This window comes from Camellia sinensis, chromosome 8 (genome assembly GCF_055761805.1).
Source record: "Camellia sinensis isolate YWXY chromosome 8, ASM5576180v1, whole genome shotgun sequence".
NCBI lineage: Eukaryota > Viridiplantae > Streptophyta > Magnoliopsida > Ericales > Theaceae > Camellia > Camellia sinensis.
In genome coordinates, this window is record NC_138968.1 from 160,480,951 (window position 1) to 160,493,939 (window position 12,989).

The following is a 12,989-nucleotide window of genomic DNA, read 5'->3' on the forward strand; positions in this document are numbered from 1 at the left end:
CTTTAGTGCATACAAGTGTAGATACGCTTCAAGTTTGCCTATCAGCACTTAACAAAAGTTTCTTATCTTTGGGATGAGGTTACTTGGAACCCTCTTTGAGCTCTAGAAGGTGGTCTTGGCTTCAAGAGGTATAGCACTCTCCTTTTAAGCTTGTTTTGCACAATTGTTTTCCTATCTCTTTCCACTATTTTTGGACTATTTTTGGACTGTAAAAAACTCTATTTTGTGGCCTACAAGTGGTGGTTTGAGGCCATTTTCAGTTAAGGAGTGGTTCACCCTTCTTGCTTCTTTGCTTGTAAAGCTTTTGTGTCTTTTTTACCACTTTCAAATCAACTTTTTATGGGCCTTTTAATCACTGAATTTCAGAGGTTTTTCAGTGGAAAATTTTGTGTCTTGTTTGCATGCCTAGTTAGTTTCACATGTTAGCATGTTTTTCTAGCTTAACTTAGCTCAAGTCCAGCATGTCTTAGCCTTTGAAATAACCCGTTTTAGCTCTGTTTTGGGCTAGTTAGTTTGTTTGAGTCTTGTTTTGCATAGTTATAGTGTAACCCCATGTATTAGCTTATTGTTTTAGCTACTTTTGTCTTCATTCTAGCATGTTTTCCAACTGATTTTGGGCTATAAAAACTCTATGTTTTTGGGCTAAAGCTTGGGTCCTAAGGCCATTAAAGGTTAAGGGGTTGATAGCCCTTCTTTGTACCTTGTTTTGGAGGCCTTTGCCCTTGTGTTTCCTATCCTTGCATCATCTTTTTCAGAGCTGTTAAACACTAAATTTCAAAGTTATTTTAGTGGCTAAAATCATGTTTTGGAGTCCAAAAATGAAGGAGGTACCCTCCCCTCTTTGTGTTTTGTTTACTAACTTAACATGCTCTATGTCTTAGCTTGTTTTTTTAGCTTTTGTTAGCATAATTCCAGCATGTTTTAGGGCTGTTTCAGACCTGTTTTAAGATTGTTTTTAGGTGTTTGTTGTGTTTGAGCTTTGTTTTGCATGCTTATAGAGTAATAGTCCTCATGAGTTTGGTGTTCTAGGCCTTAGACACCACCTCTTTTGAATTGATTGCATTTGTTTATGCTTTTTATCACTTATTTTCAGCATTGATAATCTCTGCAACCTCCCCCTTTCTTGACTTTTTGTTTTTCTTTGAAAGTGCTTCAAGCTCCTTGCTTGTTTAAAGCATGAGATTGAGGTCTTGTGCTTAATGATTTAATCCCTTTGAGATTCATTACCAACGACATGAAGCTTCTCTCATGTCTAAAACAACTTGTAGTTTGATGCTCCTTCCATTAGAGGACACTCACCAATGGACTTAATGGATTAAAGAATGATTTGGTAAATTAAAATGAGCAAACAAAATTGACAAGTAAAAGAGGCAAGATAAACAGTCTTTGTGTTGCATTGCATGTATTCAAATCGGACGTTAATTTGAACACAAGGAAAATGGGACATTTCGTACTCAAAAGTGACGAAATGTGCAATTTTTCCTAGGTCTCCATTGCCCTTGATCATGTATGATAGGGTGATGGTCATTTTGGTCTTGTTATGCATTTATTGAACTTGCACAATTGGTTTCACAAGCCATCATGCAACGAAATTGCTTGATTGATGGTTTGTGAACCAAAGCTTGTCCCTCCTTTGATTTCCCTATGAAAATGAGGGGCAAAGTATGCAAACAACCCTTGAGAAATACACTGTTTTGCTCTCTGTTGCAGCAAGAAAGTTCAAACCAACAGTGGCCGACAGCCATCACCAGTGTCCGACTCCTTGTCGGCCACCAATGAAATTTGCACAGTGTGTTGGTAAGAGGGAGCAGAGGTGTTCTGGAAGTGGGCAGCTTTGTTGGTGTTCATATGTGCAAACAGATGCTTTCAGCAGCAAGGCAGTGGCTTTTCAGGTGAAAAATCGAGCATGCATGCATCCCTCGCTTCTCGGGATTAGCTAATTAGTTTAATTAACATTAGATCAAATATGTGTTGTAATTAATTAGTTATAGCTAATAAAGTGTTGTAAGTAATTAGTTAGTTTAACTAGTTATTTGATTTTGATTTGTAATAATTAGTTGACTAGAATAGTTAATTAGTTTCGAGTTTTTATAATAATTAGTTAGCTTAGTTAGCTAAATTAGCGTAGCTAGTTGGTTAGCTTATTTATTCGGACCCTCCTTCGCAAGGGCGTAATGTTGTAATAAGTGTGCCTGCGTGTGTGTATGTTTTTCAACCCCACGTCTTTCTCCCTTTTATTTAATCACTTTTGATGGTTAGATTAGGGTCATGTTTTGATTAGCATATCGCATGCTTGTATCCATTCATTTGTCTTGCATGCACCGAGGCTCGACATATCATTCAAACTGCATTGGCATTTCAATATCTTCTTTGAATACGTGTTTTAATCGCGTGTTGTTCAAATCGATTTATATGCCATATTAGTAGCCAAGCAGATATAATTGATTATTGCATGTGTTACATTAGGCATCTTGTATAGTTAGGATCATGCATCGTTCTAACTAGTTTCTGTTTTGGCTTGGAGTACTAGGTAAGTTTTTACGCTTTAGCATACTTACATAAGTGTGAATGTTGCCATGATTAGCATGCTTGCCATGAAGCTATGTGCTTAAATGCTAAATTGCATGAATGCCTACGAATGAAGGCTTGTTGTTTGAATTAGAACAATTCAACAAATGTGTGTTTTAAGCCCACTTTGTTGAGTGGCAAATCATGTTTTAAGCCCATTATGTTTGGTGGCATATTCGCAAACCTTTAAGCCCACTTGAGGTGGCAAATTCAAACCATTTTCGCAAAAACAAACCTGAGTTGAATTGTTCCAAATTGAACAAACTAGTCTATACTTGATTATGCACATCACATAGTAAAGCTAGCTTAATAACCGGAACAAAAGCACATAATGTTTATAAAAAATCATATCATGATTAGTAAAGGTCGATCTTTGATCGGGCGAGCGGGGGTGCTCAATTCATGACATTCCCCTCTTGTACCCAAGTTCCCGAGCCGAGGCAACTTTGGTGATGATGGACACGTGACCTTTGGGACGAGTCATGGGTTTCCTAAATTTCTCTAAAAATAAAATATTTAGGTGTCGACTCTATATCTGGCAAAGTAGTCCAATTTTGGCATTTTTTATTCAAAATCAATTTTTCAAAACGATTTGCAGGATTTGGACTCTTTGGTGTTTATCAGTCTCACATTACACTTATGAGATTAAATTCAAAATCCCTGGAGTCCGAACTGTGGGGTTTCTTTTCGACCTTTCAAAAGGGGACGCAAAAAGACGAGCTACAGGGACTCTCAGGATGTAATCCCATCTTAAAAGTGGTGATGGCCATGGAGTCATTGCAGGCATCGTCTACTAGGTTAAAGCATTCCCAATAGCATGTCGAATATTCACGAAGGGTTTCTTCTAGTTTAATTTGCATTGCCCAGAGAGAATCGGCTTGCTTTGGCTGGATTTCATTGGTGATGAATCTTGCCCTAAAGGACTTTTGGAGTTAATGGAAGCTTTTAATCGATGACGGCTCCAGTTTATAGTACCATCTGACAGTCATTGATCCCAGACTGCTCGAAAACATTTGACACATGAGGGCTTCATCGTCAGCATACAGTGTCATCACCTGTTTATAATGACGATTAAGATCAGTGGGGTCCGATTTTCCATCGTACAGGGTGAACAACGGTGCTTTGAACTTCTTGGGTAGCACTGCCCTTCCAATTCTTCGCACAAAAGGGTCATGCTTATCTTCTTTATCCGAATCATCACTTTTTCTCCCTCGCTTGTGTTGTACATACGGACTTCCTTCAGATGAGCTAGATACATCGACTTGTCCCTTTTTTTCGAGTTCTGGGGATGGCGAGTCAAAATCACTGTCATTATCGTGTTTCCGAAGTCGACGTCGTCGACCATCCTTCTTTCTCGAAGGTTGACCCCGGTCTTGGCATACGGCCTGTTGGGATTTTGCCACCTCCAGGGCCAAATCCTGGCATAGGCGTTCGTTCTCAACCATCATGTTTTCCAGCCGCTGTTCATTTTGCTTTGCTTGATCCATATTCGTCTGCATTGTCTCATGTACTGATGTCGAGGGTGAGGTCTGGGCTATTGAGTCGAAGTTCAAGGCCCGTCGTGCGGTGATATTTTCCGGTCCAAGCATGTTTCTTGGAGTGATGTCATCTCTTGGCGTAATGTCATCAGCGACTACCGAAGGATCATCTGTTACACCCGCCATGGATGTGCTTGAGTATTCCCACAGACGGCGCCAATTGTGGAGAAGTGGTTTGGAAATACTCCAAATCCTGTAAGACGTTCTTAATCCTATGATTGCCACCTGAAAAATAATGAACGCTCCAGTCAGGGGTGCCGGAATTAGCACTACGACGGACAAGTTAGTATATGCTCTCAGTTTGCTTCTATCTCAAGTTATTTAATCTATTCTCACATACCTTTCTTTGGTTGATGTTCCTCTTATTTATACTAGTATCTGGTCCTAGGGGTCGGGCCCACTCTTAATCCAGCGCATAATTGCTTATTCGGCCTTTCTATTGTATCCCAATTCCTACTCGGCTCCTTGTATGGCCGATTTAAATATTTGGCTTCAGGACCCCTCAGGACAGAGCCGAATTGTCTTTGTCCTGATTTTCCTTCAAATAAATTTGGCTTTCCTTAGTATATAATTATTCGGCCCCCACAGACACAATCTAGAGTTGGAGTTGGAGGTGGTGGGCTCATCTTCTTCCTACTTCTTTGCTTCTTTCAACTTTGAATTTTTTAGATTTTATGTTAGATCATCTAGTTAAGTTTCTGTAGATTTGACAGTGGTGGAGTTCATTTTTTTTTTACTTTTTTATTTTTATTTTATGACATTAGAAAGCAGCCAAGACCCAGTTCAATCTGATACTGTTTGAACTCTTTTCTGGTTACTGTTGTGGATGAGTTTTCTTCATGTAATTGAGTTTGGCTTGAAGGTTGGCCACCTGCTATTGATGCTATGTTGCTGGCTTTTCTCTGTGATTTCCATGAATTGGTTCATTAATGGTGGAATCATGGAAACCAAGACTGGTTTTCTTGGTGATGGTACAAAGATTTGGGTGAAATTTTGGGAGATGATCTCAGAAATCACTAGTAAGATCCAACATTGATACTACCAATATATTGGGTCGAAGAGAGTGAGAAAAACATAGTGGAAGAACCTTTTGGTCACTTGGATTGTTTTCTGGACCTTAGCGTCTTTGTCTGTGTTCTGGTACATGAGCTCCCAAGCTGTGGAGAAGAGGAAAGAAACCCTTTGCAAGCATGTGTGATGAGAGAACTAGAATGTTACAAGATCGGCATAATGTCAGTATGAATCATGTACAAGCTATGTCCATTGTGATTTCAACTTTCCACTATGGAAAAAGGCCATCTGCTATTGATCAGGTATAGTTTGATCTTCCTTCATTTCTGTGAAGTTTATGATACCAAATTGGGTTTAGGGAAACTTGGGGGCCAGATGGAGATGATGTACTACTAGTTGTCTAGGTTCCAGTGAGAGAAAGATGGAGATGATGTACTAGCAGTTGTCTAGGTTCTCTTACTAGGACTCTCTGAAAATTCTAGAAGTTGATATTCAGCATGCCACTGCTCTGTGAGCTCTCTTTCCATTTTGCTTTCTTGTTTTTTCATCTGGGTTTGTTCTGTTTTGCTTTATTTTCTCTATAATTTTGATTCTCCGTATATATATATATATTGTCAATTTTATTCATTAATGATCATTATCGCTTCGATTCAGATACTTTGCAAGTCGAGGAAATTTTTATATGGTGGTTTTGGAATTTGGGTACTTTTTGTATAGTGTGTATAGTTGAGGAATTTGTGAAACCAATTACTATCAATTTGGGGATTTTATCATTTAAGTCTACTGACAGTTAATCTCACATCCCTTGTTGAAATCAAAATTGCAATTTATCTCTCTTAGGCAAAAAGTTTTGTTTTTCACTACTGTTTTTGTTTCAGGATTTTGTTGATTGTTAGGAATTTTAGGTGGCAAGTGAGGAAGCAAGCTTTACATTATAAAGCTAAAAGTTGTAGTACATAAAACACCCAGTTTAGAATTACATAGTTTTTTCCTCTTTTTTTTTGGGGGGGGGGGGTAAAAGTTTTAGTTTAATGACGTATTGAGTGTGTGGTGTATTGCTATTGAATCATGAACCTATGAGGGAGGTCCATTGCTCTGTAACAAATCTTGAAAATCAGGTTTCAATGTTTATGAGTTAAATTTTATGTAGTCTTAGTTTGTTTTAGTTTTTAAATTCAAATGTAGAGGGAGGCGCAAATGTGACGGTTGACTGAATTTGTTTTTCTTTGTTGTATGGGTATGCAGGGCTGCTGCAATTCCAAGAGCCAAAGGTATTTTCATTGAAATCTTTTTCTCTTTTTTTTTTTTTAAAACAATCCATCTTTGCAACTATTTGCTTACAAAGTTCAGTTTTTTAATTATGTGGTTTAGGGAAACTTGTCGAAGAGATCACTCCACAGTAATGCAGAGAAGTTTGAATTTCAGGCTGAGGTGTCTCGACTTATGCACATCATTATCAACTCACTTTACAGCAATAAAGATATCTTCTTTAGGGAATATATTTGGCATGGTAGAGAATATATTTGTGTACGGAGGACATGTTTTGGTCTAATTCTCTATTTTGTATGGAATAATATTATTATTTTAGGTTGGAATATACTTAATTTGTATGAAATTTGACATTAAAAGTTATTCTTTTTTGGATGGTTGGAAATGAAATGGATGGAAATTGTGGAATGATTCATAATAGATGTATTGTTTTATATATATATATATATATATGTATATATATGATACAAGTTGCATGGAATATATAAATGTTGTGGACAAATTAATTAAAAAATAAAATAAAATCATGTTTTTGGGGACTAAACAATTAGTAGCCAAAAATGAAGTAAATATTTTTAACAACTAAATAGTTAGTAGCTAAAAATAAAAATAAAATGGAAAAAAACTTTTGGCTACTAAATATTTAGTAGTTAAAAATAAAAATAAAATGGAGAAAAAATTTTGGCTACTAAATATTTAGTAGCTAAAATAAAAGCAGACTTTAGGTGACTAAGAATTTAGTAGCTAAAAATAAAATGAAAAAAATAAAAAAAAATAAGATGAAAAAAAAAACCCTTTAGCAGCTAAAACTTTGGTCACCGTAGATGTGTTTGGTAACGTTTACGTTTTCAGTTTATATTTAAAAAAAATTTATAAACTGGTTTTTGTTTATTTTTTGCTTATTTTTAGAAAAACATAAACTACAAACGCGTTTGGCAATTGACAAAATGTTTTAAAAAATTTAAAAATATATAAAAAAAAGTGAGAAATGGCAATGGTGGCAAGTGGCGGCAGAAGACGGTGGTGGAAAATGGTAACGGTGGGTAGCTGGTGGCGGGTAAGTGGGTGACGGTGGCGGGTGGTAGCGAGTGGGTAGTGGTGGTGTAGTGGCGGGTGGTGGGTGGTGATGGTGGCAGGTGGGTGGCGGATGGCGGATGGCGAGTGGTGGTGGGTGGTGGTGGCGGTGGGTGGGTGGGTGATGGTGGCGGGTGGTCGGTGGTATCGAGTGGGTGGTGGTGGCGGGTGGTGGTGGGTGGGTGATGGGTGACAGTGGCGGGTGGGTGGGTGACGGTGGCGGGTGGTGGGTGGTGGGTGGTAGCGAGTGAGTGGTGGTGGTAGTGGCAGCAGGTGGTGGATGGTGGTGGCAGGTGGGTGGCGGATGGCGGATAGTGGTGGGTAGTGGCGGGTGGTGGTGGTGGTGGTGGTAGTGGTAGTGGTGGTAGGTGGTGGGTAGCGGTGGCAGGTAGGTGGCGGGTGATGGTGGTGGTGGCAGGTGGTGGATAGTGGTAGCAGGTGGATGGTGAGTGGTGGCGGTAACTAAGTGGCGGGTGGCGGGTGGTGGTGGCGGCGAGGGGTGGGTGGTGGTGACGAGTGGGTGGTGGCTGGTGGCGGCGGCTGGTGGCTGGTAGCGGGTGGTAGTGGCAGGTGGTGGTGACAGATAGGTGGTAAGTGGTGGTGGCAGGTGGTGGGGGTGGGTGGTGGGTGATGGGTGGTGGTGGCGGAAGACGGTAGTGGAAAATGGTGACGGGTGGTGGCTAGTGTTGGGTGGTTAAAAAAAAAAAACTGAAAACTCAAAATGGAAACACATTTTCTGTGTTTTCATTTTTTGGCCAAATTTATAAACTGAGACCACTGATTTATAAATCAAAAATTTTATCAAACAAGTTTTTATTTGAGTTTTTAAATTTTTGTAAATATAAACAGAAAACTGAAAACGAAAGTGTTACCAAACGACAAGTTTTGGCGAGCAAAGTTTTAGTGGTGGAAAATAAGATTTTTGGCGACTAAAAACATTAGTCGCCATTTGTAGGACTTTTGGTGACTAAATATTTTTTAGTCGACAATACCTTCCTCGACAACCTTCCTGCGACCAATCTGACGACCAAAATATTTAGTCGGGAAAAATTTCCGGCGACTAAAATCGTACTTTTGGCAACTAATAATTTAGTCGCCAAAAGTGAAATTTCTTGTAGTGAACTTTGTAAATGTTATTTGGATATAGATTTTTTTTTTTTTGTTTATTTTTTTGTCTTTTGTGACTTTTTTTCAACTATTTCTAAAAAAAATTACATATTTACATTATTCCTGACCAGACAAATATAAAAAATTTTTAAAAAATTAAATATAATTCACCTCACCAAAAAACATACCACTATAAAAAATAAAAAATAAAATTTATTAACTACATGCCATGGTCCCACTTTCCTTCCTCTTTTCTTTTTATTCTTTTATTTTCTCTCATTTTTATTTTTCTCTCTATTTATTTATTTTTTCTCCTTTTTGTTCTCTTATTTTTATTCACATCGTACCTTTAGGTACAGGCATACACTAGTTTTCTCATATTATATACATCAATCAAAGCATCTCCAATGGTATTTTTTATAATAACACTGCCATTGTTATAATTTGGCAATGAATAGTAGTAAATTGTCAAATTATAGCAATTGTGTTCCAATAGTCACATACTATTTTGGCAAATCGCAATCAACTTTATCTCTAAGTTTGTAGGTGTTGTTTGGATATAGATTTTTTTTTTGTCTTTTGTGACTTTTTTTCAACTGTTTCTAAAAAAAATTATATTTGCATTATACCTGACCAGACAAATATAAAAAATTAAAAAAAATTAAATATAGTTCACCCCACCAAAAAATATACCACTATAAAAAATAAAAAAATAAAAATTATTAACTACATTAAAAAATAAACAATCACCAACTACCCACCAACAACCATACATTATTTACCCATTATTCGTTCACCAACAACCACCCATCAACAATCATCCATCATTCATTCACCAACAACCACCTATTCAACAACCATCCATTATTCATCCATCATCCACTTACCAACAACCACCCATTATTCGCCTACCCACAATTTTCTCTATAAATTATAACATAAGGTTTTCTACAATTTTCATATTCACCTATCCACAATTTTCATATCTTCTAAATTCTCTGTACCCACTCACAAGATTTTCTATAATTTTCATATTCACTCACCCGCCCACAATGAACAATTTCACTAAAACCGTCTTCAATGGAGATTTTGATGAATTTCCATCATTTGATGATACATCTGTTAACAATGCAACAATAAATAATACAAGCATTATCCTAAACCAACCAACCAGACATGTTGGTTCCACAAGTGATTGTCGATACATTAATCATGAAAGGGTCAAAAGCAACGAACAAATTTATAAAGATTACTTTGCAGATAATCCTGTCTACCCAGAAGAATACTGCCGAAGCCGTTTTCAAATGAGGTGGTCATTATTTCTTAGTATCTTACATGATATTCAACAAGTCAATGAGTACTTCATCCAAACCCATGATGCCACTAGTGCTCTTGGATTATCCAGTGTACAGAAGATGACTGCTGTACTTCGGATCCTGTAATACAGCGTACTTGCTGATGCAATAGATGAGTACATCAGAATCGGCAAAACTACTGTAATTGTCACCTTGAATTTCCTTACCAGAACGATTATTGCTATCTATGAAAGTGTTTACTTAAGATCTCCAAATGAGGCAGATGTCGCCATATTATTGCAAGAGGGAGAGCAACGCGGGTTTTCTAGAATGTTAGGGAGTTTGGATTGTATGCACTGGTGTTGGGATAAATATCCAACTGCCCAAGCCGGTGCTTACACTAGACATTACCACAAACTAACAGTTGTACTCGATACAGTCGCCTCCTACAACTTATGGATTTGGCATGCTTTCTTTGGCATGCCTGGCTCTCTAAATGATATTACTGTTCTTAACAGGTCGCATTTATTTTTTGAATTAACTAAAGGGTGTGCCCTTGCTGCCAACTATACCATCAATAATCACGCGTACATCAAGGGATATTATCTTGCTGATGGTATCTATCCTCATTGGGCAACGATTGTGAAAACAATATCTTAATCTCATGATTTAAAGAGACAACTGTTTGCGATGATGCATAAGAAATGTCGAAAGGATGTCGAAAAGGCATTTGGAGGGCTCCAAACACGTTTTAATATTGTTAGAGTTCCGACGAGAGGTTAAAGTGATAAGGATCTATGTTACATCATGAAAACGTGCATTATTTTGCACAATATGATCATTGAAGACGAGCGTAATATTCCAGAAAATGAACGCAGTGCAGCACTACTGTAAATTGATACCACTAATATCCCATGTCAAGTGTCACGCGATCCAAATCTAAAGTATGCTGAATTTATGTTGAATTGCTAGAAGATTAGATCTACTGGAGAGTTAGATTAAGTTTTTATTTTATCTTTTTAATGACACTTAATGTCATGTAAAGTGTTTTATTTTAATAAAATTATCTTCATTTGCAACTTTATTGCATTCATTTCAATAATATATGTGTTTTTTCATAATAACATTGAAAAATTAAAATTATACAAAAAAATAGTCAACATTACATTGCAAAAACAAAATTACAATGGAACATAAAAAATACTCAAAATTACATTGACAAATAAATAACATTACAAAATTAAAAAATACATTCTCTCATAATTATTCATCAAGAGGCAAGGGAAAACTGTAATTTGGGTTGTTAACATATGCGAACCACTTAGCGAAAATCTCATTTTTGTGCATTATGTAATACGCTTTCGTCTGAGGGTCTAAATAAGAAATGTCCGTAGCGCTTATCAAATGTTCTTCTTTTTTGATCTTAAGTTCTCTCATCTCCTATAAATGTTCTTCCTTTTTGATCTCAAGTTCTTTCATCTCCTACAATGCTTGAACTCTTTTTTCTTCTCTTTCAGTTTTTTTCATTTCCTTCTCAACAAGGTGTTGATTAAATGTATTTAACAAATTGTTAAATTGGTTTACTTGAGCTTCAACGGCTTGACTTTTCCGAATTAATTCGTTTGTAGATTTCCTATCCATAGACCTTTTATCCCCTGTAGAGACACCGATTGGATTATTACCAATAATTGAATTGTTACCAAGACTTGGACTGTTGTCGTCTTTAAGAGAAATGCAGTTATCCATATTCAAGGGTTGAATTAGGAAAAAATGGTGCATGTATCCTTAACTTTATTGTGTTCATAGGAGTTACATCTTGCTACCTGATATTGTTTTGCAAGATTGGCCAACAATGTTCAAAAGCAAAATGTTTATTTTCATCTTGATAGTATAAAAGTTTTGCTTGAAGCATTTGTATTGATAAAATATTAAATTAATTAATTAGTTAATTTTTATATGAGACAAAATAAAAAACTAACATAATAAATGAAAATAAAATCTTACTATATCAACTTGAGACATCCCACTTGGGTGTAGATTTTCGACTTACGCTAAACATTCATGAAATTTGTTGCAGCATTTCATGATTACACTCCATCGAGATGAGATAGACACTTATATTCTTGATTGATCCTCTGAAATGAACAATAATTTTCAAAAATTCTTGCTCAAAAAATTAGCATGTGATTGCTAATTACCAACAATTGGGTCTTCAGTAATGTGATACCAAACTCTACAAATTGTCACATCTTCTTGAGTGGTGAATGATTTTTCTCTCTTTGTTTTTGATGAATATTCCATATTGATTCTATAAAAAAACGAACAAGAAAAATATTTTGTGAATTCAATTTGTGATTGGTTGTTTATATTTATAGGGAGTAAAAATATGACTTTTTATTTCCATTTAATTTGTAGCCGTTAAAAAGAGTCGTTTCAAACTTTCGAGAGGGAAAAAAAAGAGTCATTGCTCAAATAATCCAACGGCTCAACACTATCCTCCGAACCAATTTACCTGCTTCATCTCCCAAGTCTACTCTCTCTCTATCTATCTTTCTGTCTGTCTTCATTCCAGAACCAGTCTCTCTCTCTCTCTCTCTCTCTCTTACCATCACCATTCTTCCTCACTCACTCTCTTCCTCTGTTTCTCACATTCTTTATCACCACAACCACCACTACAACCACATGAACCACTACCACCACAACTAACAGAACCACTACTACATCGACCGCCAATCTCCAACCACCATACCCAAATTTCCTTCTCTCTTCTCCGACCCTCTTCTCCACCATAACCCCTATCTCTCACCTTCTTCTCAGCATCTCTCTCTCTTTCTCTCCTCGTCCGTTCTAAACCCTCTTCTCCAACGATTAAAACCCTAAACCTAACTAAAATGATCCTTTCTCTCCCTTTTCGATCTATCTCTCCCTTTGTTCTTAATCTCTTCTCCAACGATCCCTCTCTATAAAAAATAATCCAAACCCGAAACCCAGATGAAAACCATCCAAAGAAGACGAAGAAGATCAAGTCGAAGCCGTAATAAAGATGATCCAAACATGAAGATGAAGCAAATGAAGCCAAATTCCTCTTCAAATTGCAAGTATTTTTTATGATATTATCTTGCTAAAA

At 36.9% G+C, this 12,989-nt stretch overlaps 1 protein-coding gene across 1 annotated transcript; it reads left to right on the forward strand.

Moving 5' to 3' along the window:
* Positions 1 to 9,619: 9,619 nt before the first annotated feature.
* On the forward strand, positions 9,620 to 10,522 carry LOC114286878 (uncharacterized). The gene is made up of 2 exons (XM_082885729.1): positions 9,620 to 10,005; positions 10,093 to 10,522. Exons 1-2 carry the CDS (start codon positions 9,620 to 9,622, stop codon positions 10,520 to 10,522), a joined length of 816 nt encoding a protein of 271 aa, XP_082741855.1.
* Positions 10,523 to 12,989: the final 2,467 nt, after the last annotated feature.